Source organism: Melanotaenia boesemani, chromosome 16 (genome assembly GCF_017639745.1).
Source record: "Melanotaenia boesemani isolate fMelBoe1 chromosome 16, fMelBoe1.pri, whole genome shotgun sequence".
Lineage (NCBI taxonomy): Eukaryota > Metazoa > Chordata > Actinopteri > Atheriniformes > Melanotaeniidae > Melanotaenia > Melanotaenia boesemani.
The window spans coordinates 4413810-4428470 of NC_055697.1; the positions used below are offsets into that span (position 1 = coordinate 4413810).

The 14661-nt window shown below is 38.8% G+C and overlaps 1 protein-coding gene across 1 annotated transcript in view; it reads right to left on the minus strand.

Moving 5' to 3' along the window:
- Positions 1-12839, minus strand: part of fancl (FA complementation group L) — a 40359-nt gene extending 27520 nt beyond the window's left edge. The window contains exons 1-5 of the mRNA XM_042010588.1: positions 12528-12839; positions 12136-12194; positions 11938-11998; positions 11422-11478; positions 10558-10655 (exon numbers count right to left, since the gene is read on the minus strand). Of these exons, the coding sequence (XP_041866522.1) occupies positions 10558-10655; positions 11422-11478; positions 11938-11998; positions 12136-12194; positions 12528-12614 (362 nt within the window). The 5' untranslated portion in view covers positions 12615-12839. The remainder of the gene's footprint in view (positions 1-10557; positions 10656-11421; positions 11479-11937; positions 11999-12135; positions 12195-12527) is intronic.
- Positions 12840-14661: the final 1822 nt, after the last annotated feature.

The following is a 14661-nucleotide window of genomic DNA, read 5'->3' on the forward strand; positions in this document are numbered from 1 at the left end:
CTTACTCACATATTTGCAATCAAAGCCCTGGAGAAGGACAAGGACTTTATTATGATGCACTCACCTATATACACAAGCATACGTACATTTTTGCATTTCAGGCCCGCAATACAAAGTATGGACTACAAAGCTTTTACCACTTTGTAGTGTTACATTTTTATCACAATAGCAGGTGATTCTGCCACAATCTTCCTACAAAGATCTTAACCTCTTCTTGACAAGGCCTATTTTTTCACCTCTTGTCTGAAACGACATCCCAAAAAAATCTTTCACAAGGGATGTATGTATAATCTTGGTCTCAAAAGGAAGCTGAGATATATGAGATTGTTAGAGAACTGTCAGAATCAAGAGATGTGTTACTGTGTCAGAGTAAATTCACCTGGAAAACAGAAAACGTGAAAAATAAAAAAAAAATAAAAAAAAACACACTTTCAGTGAAAACCAGCGATAGCAGCCCAATTATCCTAGGAATTATTCAAATAGTCCTAAGATTAATTAAACTAATCCTAGGAATGAGTAAAGTAGTACTAGGAATGAGTAAAGTAGTACTAGGAATGAATAAAGTAATCCTAGGAATGAGTAAAGTAATCCCAGGAATGAGTAAAGTAATCCTAGGAATGAGTAAAGTAGTACTAGGAATGAGTAAAGTAATCCTAGGAATGAATAAAGTAATCCCAGGAATGAGTAAAGTAATCCTAGGAATGAGTAAAGTAGTACTAGGAATGAGTAAAGTAATCCTAGGAATGAATAAAGTAATCCCAGGAATGAGTAAAGTAATCCTAGGAATGAGTAAAGTAATCCTAGCAATGAGTGAAGTAATCCTAGGAATGAGTAAAGTAATCCTAGAAATGAATAAAGTAATCCCAGGAATGAGTAAAGTAATCCTAGGAATGAGTAAAGTAATCCTAGGAATGAATAAAGTAATCCCAGGAATGAGTAAAGTAATCCTAGAAATGAGTAAATTAATCCTAGGAATGAGTAAAGCAATCCTAGGAATGAGTAAAGTAGTACTAGGAATGAGTAAAGTAATCCTAGGAATGAATAAAGTAATCCTAGGAATGAGTAAAGTAACCCCAGGAATGAGTAAAGTAATCCTAGGAATGAGTAAAGTAGTACTAGGAATGAGTAAAGTAGTACTAGGAATGAGTAAAGTAATCCTAGGAATGAATAAAGTAATCCCAGGAATGAGTAAAGTGATCCTAGGAATGAGTAAAGTAGTACTAGGAATGAGTAAAGTAATCCTAGGAATGAATAAAGTAATCCCAGGAATGAGTAAAGTAATCCTAGGAATGAGTAAAGTAATCCTAGGAATGAGTAAAGTAATCCTAGGAATGAGTAAAGTAATCCTAGAAATGAATAAAGTAATCCCAGGAATGAGTAAAGTAATCCTAGGAATGAGTAAAGTAATCCTAGGAATGAATAAAGTAATCCCAGGAATGAGTAAAGTAATCCTAGAAATGAGTAAATTAATCCTAGGAATGAGTAAAGCAATCCTAGGAATGAGTAAAGTAGTACTAGGAATGAGTAAAGTAATCCTAGGAATGAATAAAGTAATCCCAGGAATGAGTAAAGTAATCCTAGGAATGAGTAAAGTAGTCCTAGGAATGAATAAAGTAATCCTAGGAATGAGTAAATTAATCCCAGGAATGAGTAAAGTAGGACTAGGAAGGAGTAAAGTAATCCTGGGTATGAATAAAGTAATCCTAGGAATGAGTAAAGTAATCCTAGGAATGAATAAAGTAATCCTAGGAATGAGTAAAGTAATCCTAGGAATGAGTAAAGTAGTACTAGGAATGAGTAAAGTAATCCTAGGAATGAATAAAGTAATCCCAGGAATGAGTAAAGTAATCCTAGGAATGAGTAAAGTAATCCTAGAAATGAATAAAGTAATCCCAGGAATGAGTAAAGTAGTACTAGGAATGAGTAAAGTAATCCTAGGAATGAATAAAGTAATCCCAGGAATGAGTAAAGTAATCCTAGGAATGAGTAAAGTAATCCCAGGAATGAGTAAAGTAATCCTAGAAATGAATAAAGTAATCCCAGAAATGAGTAAAGTAATCCTAGGAATGAGTAAAGTAATCCTAGGAATGAGTAAAGTAATCCTAGAAATTAGTAAATTAATCCTAGGAATGAGTAAAGTAATCCTAGGAATGAGTAAAGTAGTACTAGGAATGAGTATAGTAATCCTAGGAATGAGTAAAGTAATCCTAGGAATGAGTAAAGTAATCCTAGGAATGAGTAAAGTAGTACTAGGAACGAGTAAAGTAATCCTAGGAATGAGTAAAGTAGTACTAGGAATGAGTAAAGTAATCCTAGGAATGAGTAAAGTAATTCTATATATATATCACATATAAACTAAAAAAAAAAAACAAGATATGCTTTTCTCAAATGTAAAAAAAGATGTCATCTTTGATAGAGTTTTTTTTATGTATTAAAGGTCACAAATGTGTTACTAGTCGTAACACATAGTGAGTCACTGTCACCGCCTGTCACATTAGTATTTTCTGACAAAGTAAAACTAAGACATGACGGTGGCTGAAGACAGACTGTAATATTAATAATGTTAAGTTTTCGGGGCTGCAGTGAATAAACCTCCTCCCCTCTGCATTCACATCTGTCCTAAAAAACGCCTCAACCTGCAGCTGACGGAGTGATGAACAGTCGTTCTGTATTCTCACATATTTTGTACACTAGGTTGGATAACAGCGATGTTATTGCTAACATAGACGGGTGTTATTACTGGCTGTTTTTTAGGAAAGACTTGACCACACGATTTGTGTGAACTGCCAACAACAGCCGGTTCTTGACGTGCTTCACACTTCAAAATAAGAGTCTCGCTTACAGCAGTTAGCCAAAACATTACAACGGGTAGTGCTTTAAGCTAATTTAGCACAACTTTAGCAATGCAGCATAAATAAAAAGCTGACGACACAACAAGCTCACGTCACTCGTCATTACACACGGCAAACAGAGTTAAACTGAAACTGGAGACATGTTGAGTCATTAATTTACCAACGTTATTATAAACTTCACTGTCGGGAAGCTCCACTCGGCCCACTGCTTAATGTAACCTGGCTAGCTACTAGCTACCCCTGTTGAAAAGACGGGGATGACTGTGGGATTGAATGGAGTCAGAGCTCCATCTAGTGGACAAACGCAGCCAGGACATCACTCTGCAGACTCCGACACTTAACAGCATTTACAGTTTACATTTACAGTTTTATGAGAAAGTAAGACTAACTTGATGTATAATCAGGAAAACAACGGCCGATATTGGCCATTTTGAAAAGGACTAATATCGGCCGATTTAATCGGCCAGCCGATTAATTGGTCAGGAGCTAGTAACAATCATGTTAACTCAGAATAAAATGCAATTTTTAATCAATTCTATCAATAAACATCAACAAGCAGTGATGATAAATAACAACTCTGCTCTCTAATTGTATGATACAAGTGAGAACTCACTCTAGCATATTATGAATGAGATTATTTAGTCTGTAAAGCTTTAAAACTTCTGTCTGAAGTAGATTATGTCATTCATTTCAGTGTGTAAAAAGACCATTAGAGTATCAATCAGGCCATTACTTCATATCATATAACAAACTTTTAAGTCTTGGTCCTCTACAAGAGGTTATGAAAAAGTCACCAGCACATCACTAACACACCTTTCCATCTTCTCACCTCTGGGGTCTCTCACCCAGGATTGCAGGGACTAGCTGCCACCCCTGCTTGGCCATGATGGAAACAGCGTGACAGCCAGAAGTCTTGCTGGGAAGACTGATGAGAGCATCCCATTTGCAAACTCCACAGCCAAGTGAGCTCCTTCCAGACACGCTCGGCAAGTTTGTGTGTGCGCATGGTTCTAATTTTGTGTGTGTTGCCAAAGTGATTCATGAATGGTGAGATCAACACATATGTCATGCTTGTGCATTGTATCAGAAATGCATGGGCAAAATGATGGCATGGGAAAGTGGAAATGGAGGACAACGTTGCAAGTGAGTAAAACAACATACACTCATTTAACAGAATACAGAGACGTAGAGCAACCTAACCTACATGATGAAAAGAAATGCACCGAGATGGATGCTCCCATCACTAAGTGGTGACTTGAGAATTCCCAGTTTTTTTTGTGATGGCATTTATATCGCAGGTTAGAGGAATAATTTATTGTCTAATAATGGAAGACAAAAAAAAGATGAGGAAAAGGTCCATGTTGGTATTGGTGCATTCCCTTATCTCTGGGCCTGGACAGCCCACCACAGCTTTGCTGTCAGAAAGCTGCCGTAACCGACCCTGAAGCGTAACACGGTGTGACGGACAGATAACGGAGGGATAAGAAAAAACGACGCTTCGCCAGCAAACATGGAGTACCAGCTGTGTCCATAATGAGCCTCAGAGCTTCCAGGGCTACGTTTTGGGGCAACAGAGTGACAGTGGCTGACCTGCTTGACCTCATTTTACATTAATTAACACATTTTTTGCCACAGGTTTGCCATCCCCAGCTTATTAAGATGACCACACTCAGAGCAAAATGGAGACAACTGGAGAGAGAGAAGACTCACTTACCTGGCCAATCAGCAGACAGAATTACAGCTGAAACCCCTAGTGGCTATTAGCACGCCCCATACCAATTAAGACACTAAGCGAATCTTGAGTGCTTTGGAGATTGAGGCCCACTGTGTATAATGCTTCTTAACCATAACTCCACACTGGAAATGATGTCAGTCCCATTTTCAGCATAAAGTATACCTTCACACCCCCCCCCCCCCCCCCCCCCCCCCCATTTAAACCTGAGAGTCTTCAATTAGAGCCATTTGCATTTTGCTAATATCATAATTGCAGTCGTGGTCATTAATGGGAAAGTGGAAAATGAGTGCAGTAGGCACAGCTTAATCCGAGCTGGGGGAGAACAGATATGTCCTCCCTTCCCACTTTCTCCTGACAAGAGGCAATGGTATTAGCTGGGCCTGTCATCCCACCAGGGCTCCGCTTTATTAAATGTGACCTGGATTTAACTATAACTCAATAAATAAAATAAGGACGTCATTAAGAGCCATTTGTTAATGTGGACCTGTGTTTTTGCAGCCTGTCCAACCAGTTTAGACTGCGGGAAGAAGAAAAAAAAAAAAAAGAGAGGCTGCTCCAATTGCCATGTAAAGAAGTGAAGGTTTGTTCCATCTCAGCGTATTAATCTCTCTACCGGGTAATTTATAACATTATTAAAAATACCCTCTCTTTCTCTCAGGAGTATAAGTTGCTTACAGTTTGCCCTTTTTCACAAGTGTGTGCAGTAGAAGCAACAAAGGTTCTCCAAAGGAAAAAAATGCAGAGCCATTGAGTGGGATCCCTGAACGAAAGACACCATCAGCAAGCAATTCCACAGGCAAATTGCTTCCACAGCATCCAGGGACCATGTAAACGGGGAACCGAACCATGTTAACATGATGTTCATTAAGAGAACATAATTGTTTTAATATCACTTGGTTTCCTTTGAAAGACAAAATAGTTGTTTAAAGCGGCTGTTAACACGGAGTAGAGACCAATCCAGAAGTCCACGTTGTTGTTCGACAGCAGCTTCAATTCAATCTTTGAGGTCTCGTTAGGAACCAGGATATCAATCTCAGGGACGTTATCCTGAGTTTCTTACTGGACTCTCCAAAGTTGCAGTGGTTAATCGTGTGGTTAGGGAAGTCTGAGCTGCTGTGATGGGTTTTTTTTTAACCATGGGTTTGATTTTAATTTCTTGTTCGCACTGTGTGGACATAAAACCGGTTGGTAAGAACGTGGTGAGCTGAATCGTTCTAAATAAAAAAGATCAATGTTGATTAGTCGTCAAGTTTGTGGTAAAGGAGGGTGTACATTTTCTTGAAAAAGAGAGGATGAAAACAACTACAACTCCAATTCCATAAGAGTTAGGACGCTGTGTAAAATGTAAGGATGCACGATATTTATCGGACCGATAAGATATCGGCCGATATGGGGATTTTTTTTTTATGGTCGGTTAGGTATATTTTTCCGATAAAAGACCCAGATAAATTAATGAAATTTGGGGGTATTTTATTCAGTCACAGTAGCCCTAAAGCGGGCCAAGACCAAGTTTATGCACGTCTTCGCCATTTTGGCCCCATCTGGGTCCTTACTTGGAGGACCCAGGCTCTGCCCCGTCACTGCCTGACTAATAATGAGCGAGCATGTCTTCACCAGTGTGGTCGTATTTCTCAGTCGCAGAACACGACAACAGAATTGCTGTTTGCAAAGCAGGAGGCAAGAAGGTTTCAAGTTTTAACGAATCTCTCAGCGAAGCAGTATGGAAAGAATATGAAGCAGCAGCAGCAGCTAGCGGTGCTAAAGCTAAAAACAACGCAGAGGGTCGATGTTTCCATTCTTTTCAAGAGACAGTGAAAAGTCTAAAGCCATTAACAACAAAGTGTATTTACAGCGCTCAACGATCAGTCTTTTTCTGTCGTCAAGACCCAAGTTTTAATAAGTTAATAGCACATTTGGAGCCACATTACACCCTTCAGAGCCAACGCTCGTCGGATGTGTCCCTCCCTGCCCTCAATGATATCGCTGCCACACCGCTTGATCAACAAGAACGGACTACACGCAAGTTTTACACAGACATGTGGACGTTAGTCCGGTCAGCACGCAAAGCTCCACGGCTAAGTGGTTTGATCAAGATTTTAACATGCAAAAAAGCAATGCTGCACGCTGGGTGGAGGTTAAATGTTAAAAGTGGAAATCATTGAAGTTTTTTTTATCATGAACTTTAAGATTTGCAGAAAAAATCTCTATGATGCCTGATGCAGTCAAAGCATTCACAATTCTGTAAAGCTTTGGTAGATAATTCATAATTCAGATGATTTTAATTTTTGAGAATGCACTTTTTTTATTTTATTACATTTTTGTAATTGAGGCTGACGCAGTTTGTCAGTGCATATAATTTCATATTTGAACACAAATACCTGTGGAGATAAACCGTACATCTGCCACACAGTTTTGAAGGGATGCACTTTGTTGACTGAATGGAATTGTTGTTTGCTGCTGTTATTTACAGCAAATGACCACATTTATGTGCTATGACATGAAAAATAAAACATTTGAAGAACCAAAACTTTTTGTTTGCTGTTATAGAAAAACTAGAGCTACTTAAATATCAGTTTTTCATTGCTGCATCCAGCACAAACTGCAGATTATAATATAAACATGAAAATACGAACTTATCGGTTACTGGTATCGGTATCGGCCACGAGAAGCAGAAAATTATCGGTTATCGGTATCGGTTGAAATTTTTCATATCATGCATCGCTTGTAAAATGTAAATAAAAGCACAATGTAATAATTTATAATTCGCTCTTACTATTCTTAAAGTTCCAATCTTAGATAATGTGTGACATTAATAAAATCTACAAAGAATACTGGATCCATTTTAAGCCGTAATACGACTCAGAAATGAAGCTTTTTCATCTGTGGGGATTCCCGTGATGGATATGAAGTTCTCGTGTAACACCGGAGCAGGAGAAATACTCCATCTGTTCCTCGCTGGAGCGCGACTGTTTCCATCTTCACCTCCCTGGGAGAGTTTAAAAAAAAAAGCAAATATTTTTAGCTTGTTGACGTGTTTTCAAAGACGCGCTCTCTATCCGCTTGCGGAATTGCGTGCATGGGCATATGCGTATGACATCAGAACGTTGCCATGGACACAGAGCGGCTGCTACATGCCGGCATGTAAATCAGATAAATAACAGACTGTTTAGTCTTTTAATCAAAATACAAAGTATAAACCTGTTTTAGAGGCTCGGCACTGTATAGAAAACGAGAAAAATAAATTAACTTGACCTTCTGGTGGGGTCTCGTTGGAGGGGCGGAGCACCTCCCCTGGTATAATGATAGGGGATAGACTGAATTGCATTTTGCAGAGAGGAAGATTATTAGCCAGTAGTTGGATGGAACTGCCACCTTCTGGGGATCCTCAGCCCATGAATGCTGCTAACTGTTCTGCTAGTGAAGTTACTTTCTTTAGCCAGTATCTGTGTATCATGCTAAGCCCTGCTGCATAGATGTGTCATGTTTTTGCTCAACAATGCATAGATGTCTGATATGTCCGACGTGTATGTGTAAGTATTCTGTTTTTTTAACACGGGAGCACGAACAATGTTGATTATAGGCCTGCTGCGATAAGCAATAAGTCAATAATTGCACGGTTAAAAAAAAAAAAAAAGAGCGCGATAAGTTTGCCGGCTGCGATCTTTTTTTTAAATTTTTTTTCTATCTTACTTCGCCATAGACCGTGTATGACAACATGTTTCACTATGGAGTATCTCGACTGAACGCTCTAGTTTCTTGCGGAGTGATCTCTCTCGTGTCATACTTGACAGCAGCATGTTGCAGCATGAGACCGTGGTGAAGAACGTAACCTGTGCTAGCCGGTACGCTGCATTTGTTTTACATGGCTGCCAACTCTCACGCATCGGCCGTGAGACTTGCGTATTTGAGTGGCTTCTTACGCTCTCGTGCTAAACCTCCGATTTCTCACGCTGAAATACACATCAAGATCAATGCCGAGATATTCAGGAGGATCCCGAGTGGGCCGTGTTACCTTTGGTCCGTTGTCCCAGTGTACGTGAAAAAGGCGCAACATGGCGTCACAGCACCGCGGTTCGCTCACTGCTCGTGGATCAGTCTGACACGCAGTGATGAGGGAGATATTTCAGCTTCACAAACAGCAACGATGAACAGGTTTTTTTTTTTTTTTTAAATACAATGGTACTAACTGGCAGTTTTATTGGTTTTCCCTGTCTGAGCCCCATGTTTAATATATTTTTTTAATATATTTTTTGAAGGGCAGTTTTGTTTACATAACAGAGACTTTATTTTCTATTATACTTATTGTTTTTGGTTGTGTTTGGTTTTCATTCATTGTTAATGAGACTGAGAGCCCATTCTATTTATTGTTTTGTTATTTAAAATTTCTTCCAGTTCCAGTGTAAAATGTTCTTTAGAAATTAAAGTTTATTGATCTTTGAAAGGGTGTACTTGCATTATTATAGCATTGTCATCATATTAGTTGAAAATGGTTTCAAAATGAAAACATTATCGCTTTGCGCAATATTATCGCTTATCGCGATAATTTCTGAGAAAATTTATTGCACAGCAAAATTTGTTATCGTGACAGGCCTAGTTGATTAGTCGACATTCATCTGCGACATTCAAAAGCGCCTTAAGTTATAGTTCTTATAACTTAGTGTGTCTTTTTCTTCCATTATTCTAGAGCAGGGGTGGCCAACGTCGGTCCTCGAGAGCCACAATCCTGCAGGTTTTCCAGATTTCCCTGCTCCAACACACCTGACTCAAATTAAATGGATCCAACAGCCTATAAGGATCTGCACAATGACTCATTAGTATAAGTCAGGTGTGTTGTCACCGACGTTGGCCACCCCTGTTCCAGAGCTCTATTCAAGCAGATTGTTTAGGGGCATGAAGTGATCCAAAACTCTATTTAAGGTCTACCTCTTTTTAAATCTGTAGTCGATAATAATCATTTAAGCACATTATTACAATAATAACGGTAATAATGACAAAGAACAGTAAGAGAGCACAGTTCTGACTACATTCAATACCAACACAAAATAATTGATTTTAATACGTCTCTCCTGTCTTTTAGCTACACTTTTATTGCGAATCATCGGTTCCTTAAACTGGACTTTCTCGTCGCCGCATTCTTCTGTGTTTCATTTAAGTTTTAGCAGCTAATGACTCCAGCTTACAATGCCAATGTTTCACAGTGATTTATATTTTAAGGTTAATAACAGCTTATGTACTGATGGCACATTCAGTTTCACACCGGAAATGAGAAGTTTTAACTTCCACATGGTAAAGTCGTACCACCTTGTCAAGATATAAAACATTAAACAAAGTACAACATTTTTAGCTCATTGTTTTATGTTAAAATGAAATATACGAGTTAAGACGAGATTTGATTTTAATAGCAAAGCAAATATCAAAACGGAAAGAGTTTAAAGTTCCCACGTCTTCGATGCAGTGAAAACAGCGTGACCTGAAGCCGACAGGCTGACATACAGGAGGAGACTACATAACCTTATAGTGACGTAACTTCACCTGGGAATCTGAACATTTTCTGATACAGGACCCCCAAATCAAAATGCTACAGCTCTTGTGGGTTTTTTAGTCAGTAGTGACTCCAGAAACCCCAACATACAAGGACAGAAAAGCTTTTGTTCGTTTTTTTTTTTATAAATACGTGTATATGTCAATATTGAACTGCTTTAAATATTTTGTAATTCCAATTGTAAAACACATTTATATAATTATCAGCTGAATAGTAATTGAAAGAACTGCATTTAGCACTAAAAAGTAACTTAAAAAAAAACATAAATCCTGTTTGTTAAATTAGCACATAGTACTGTGATGACATGTAAAGATGGATAACAGTGGTCAGAGCCAACTTTCCCAACACTGAATGCTGAAGTTGAGCAGCTATTGCTTCTTTAAAAGTCGTTTTTAGAGCAGGTGTTAATTATCTAAAGGTCCACTTACTTGTCCCAGCCAAGCGTCTCCATCTCTGAGATGAGCTGAGTGTAATATTGAGGAGGCAGAATGGAGCAGCACTCCGGGAGGCTCTTCAGTCGCACTTCCTGTAACACACACACGCAGCTTCTTATTTTACGTACAAGTTAAGACACTGTGTAAAATGGAAATAAAAACAGAATGCAATAATACCTAAATTTCATCAATCAATATTTTATTCCAAGTAGAACAAAAACAACATATCCGATGCTGAAACAGACATTTATGACTAATGGAAAATATGAGCTGTGATGGCAGCAACGGCAACAGCAGGTCAGCATTATAATTTTATAATTATATATGGCAACAACCTGAAAACACAACACCCAGCGTGGCAGAGGACGTCCATGATGAAGGAATAATGGTCTTACAACTTATAACAGAAACATCCAGACGTTTACTGTTAAAATAAGATGGGATACTACACGATGCTAAACATCACCTTGGAACTACTCTTTACATTTGTGTTGCTGCCATCAGATTCACAGTCAGCTCATATTTTCCACAAAATGTCCCAGTTTCAACATGTTTCTTCTATAGGAAATAAAATATGGGTTGTTGAGATTTACAAGCTACTGCTTTCTGTTTATAGTTGGCACAGGAATTAGGATAGTCAATCACAACTTTGTGACAATCAACCCTTATTTTTCTGTTAAAGACTAATAATGTAAATATAACCAACGTGTATTCAGCTCAGGATAACTTTTAATTAATCTAACTAAATCTACATGTGTTCCTCACATGCGAGGCTACTGATCCAACCCAAAAGTTCTTATTTACTCCCGCTTGATAAAGCCACAATCGTGACAAAGTTAACCAACATCTCCTTCTTACCAAGATCGTCTTCAGCTCCAGAATAAAACTGGAAAGACTGGCCGACTGCTGCAGCCTCTGAGAAGTCAAAAAGCAGAGAAAAGACATCTCTAAATGGAGGGATAATGAAGTGACAGTGTCTATTTTTTTCCTTCGGCCAGCCATTCAAATCAAACAGTGTTTGTGATTAATGGGGGCTGCCACCAGCTTTAATAATTAATGATAGCTTAAAGGCTGTGAAAATAATGAACTTTGCAGCCCAGGGTGAAATATCAATCTCATCCATATAACCCTGAGGGGCCACATAACAAATAGGGACATTTTCCAGGCGATGTTAATTAAAACAGAGAACCAAAAAAAAATATATTCTTTTTTTTTCTGCTGCTTCTGAATGAGAACAGTCTGATGGGTGACAGAGAACAAGAAGGATGCCAGGAACTATACAGCAATGCAAAAAAAACATGAAGTGACACATCAAAACAGAGCAAATTATATGATTTTGATCATCGATGGCAGCCTTAAGTTAATACTGTTTACCTGCTTGATTATGTGCTCATACCCACGCAACAGGTGTTTTAACTGCCAGCAGCAGTGAAGCCTGCAAAGACGAAAGAGCAGAACAGCCACTAAAAAAATAAGTGGGTGAAATACATATTGTCTGGTTAAATGATGGCTTTAATATAGACTCATTATTATTATCATCATTAATGTGTTCATAGAAAGTGAGGACTGTACTTTGCCCGCTTCAGTGTTTTATCTGGTGGTAGTGATATTCTCATTCTGAAGTCTCTTCCCTGAAAAAGAACAAAACGCACACAAAAAAACTCAACATATTTCATTCAGAGAGCAAATGGAGATGTCATAAATGGTGCGTTCAATGACCTCTGAAACAAACACATTGCAAAAAGTTATTGAAGCTAAACTTTAAAACGTGATAAAGTGTTATTTAAATGTGCCGAATTTACCAGATGTGTGCTAACATTAGGTAAATAGCTGTAGTTATAGTCTATAATTCAAGCACGTAGTTTTAAAACGAAAAGTCTTTAAATTAACAGATAATTAAATGGAGTTCGGACGTTTGTTATCGTAAAGAGGAAGAACATCAGCCATCACAGATACAACATTACCTGGACAGTGATAAAGCCGTCAAAGTCTGTTTTCTCCTTGTTGAGAGGTAAAAACAAAGGGTTGTCTTTGATTAATGAGATGTCCATCTAAACGTATAAACTTTTTAGCAGTAAAGCCAAGCTTCGTAGTTTCCTAGCTCACGTTGTCTGTTAGCAGAGAATTCACGATTTTTGGTGACAAGGAATAGCCCTTTAAGCTGAGAAATTTAAACTAAAATGAGCTAAATAATGACTTTTTAAAGACTAAAACTAACAAGAGACCCAGTCCGCGTCCCGCCACCAGAAGCAAAACTAACGACGTCATAAAGCTGCCTTCAGGGACGGCAAAAAACATCGGAACAGAACCTTGAAATGTAGTGTTGAATATACGCATTTAAATAAAATATTTTTTACATGTGACATTTTGACATGTCATAAAAAATCACGTGTTGCTGTTGACAGGGATAAAAGGGGTTTAGGTTCAACATGCATTTTTATATAACAAAAAGGGAGAAAGAAATAGTTAAAAAAAAAAGACTTTTAAGAATTCTAAGGGTTAAACACCACAGCTTACTTGAGTATTGATGCTGACCATGTCCATCCCTTTATGAATAAAAGCTCAAATAAAAGCTTAAATAATTTCCAACTGCCTTCTTGAACATGATTAGTTCACTGTACTCCAATGGCCTCCACAGTCACCAGGGACCTCATTTATCAAGCTTGCGTAGGAATAGTCAACCTTTGCGATTTATCAAAACCAAACGTGACGGGAAAATGTTGCTACCTCCACGGCAACTCTGACCCAGGCGTACGCACAGAATCTAGAGAAACGGGAAACGGCGACTCCAACGGTACAGAATGAAATCAAGGAAATGCTGTGAAATGTGGGACATTTGTGCACAATCCACTATTACCTTTCACACCACATGTTAGATGTTAAAGCTGTTGCAGAAATGAAAAAAGATGCACATTCGATATTAATTTCTCCTCAGAGCCACGCTCAGGGGGAAAAAAACAGGATTTTCAGGAAAAAGGGACATGGTATTAATAAGACCTCAACCACTAAAACATGTTCCGTCATTGTGAAACAAAACTTCCATTTTATAAAATCCATCCAGCTAAATAAGGAGCCAGTCTGCTGCCAGCATATAACAGTCAGTGTGAAAAGTAGCTTTGATCCTTCATTCCAGCAGAGCGGGACCAGACTGGAGGCTGGAGGTCAAGAAGTGATGCTACGCTAATGAAACACACAAGAGGAGGATTTCTGTTTATTTATTTATTCTTACACAATGCTTTTTTACTGTTGTCCTAATTTCTGTCAAGACGGTCTTTATTTCCTGCAACTCCTTGTCCACCTGGTTAATAGAGGTGCTTGTGTCCCTCTGCACCGCCCACCCAGCTGGAACACCGCCTACCTAGCTGGAGCCCCGCCCATCCAGCTGGAGCACCCAGCATCTAGAAAGAAAAATTATTTAACACTAAATAAACTTCTACGAATCTCAAATGTATATGTATGTATTTATTCTATAAATGAAAACAAATGGCTAAATTACCGGCATCATTATTGTCAGTTAGCAGATGTTTTTCTTCCAAAGTGATTCACCACTCTGGGAATCGAACTTCGGTCTCCCGCTTCAGATGTTCCGATGCCTCTGGCGTGTCTTGCCTTCTGACACTGTGATGACAGCATCTCCACCTGCTGCCTCTATGCTACCTTTCTGACACAAGCAATGCCCACATCGTGCCCACCAATTAAACATTTTTACGTTTTACCACGTGGTCCATCAGGATCTCTGTCTCACACCCTGAAATATTCTACTTTTTCCCACTTTTTCCCTCCCGAGACATCATGCAAATGAAGTGATGAATATGTATTACAGGCGTCCACCTGACCATTTATAGCCACCATGTGGGCATGGGAAGGCGTTCCCTCACATGCACCCGCTTTAGAGTTGATTCTGATTTGTAAACGGAAACAGGTGTGGGATGTGCGTGTGCACTCTTTGATAAATCTGAAAGTTGAATTGCGCAGCATTTCCTTCTTGCGTTGCAGATGCCACCTGTAGTTTGCTTTGCTACACACAGTTTTATGCATGAGGCCCCAGATCTCAGTCCTGTAGAGCAGCTTTGGGATGTGGTGGTTCACTGAGCACCA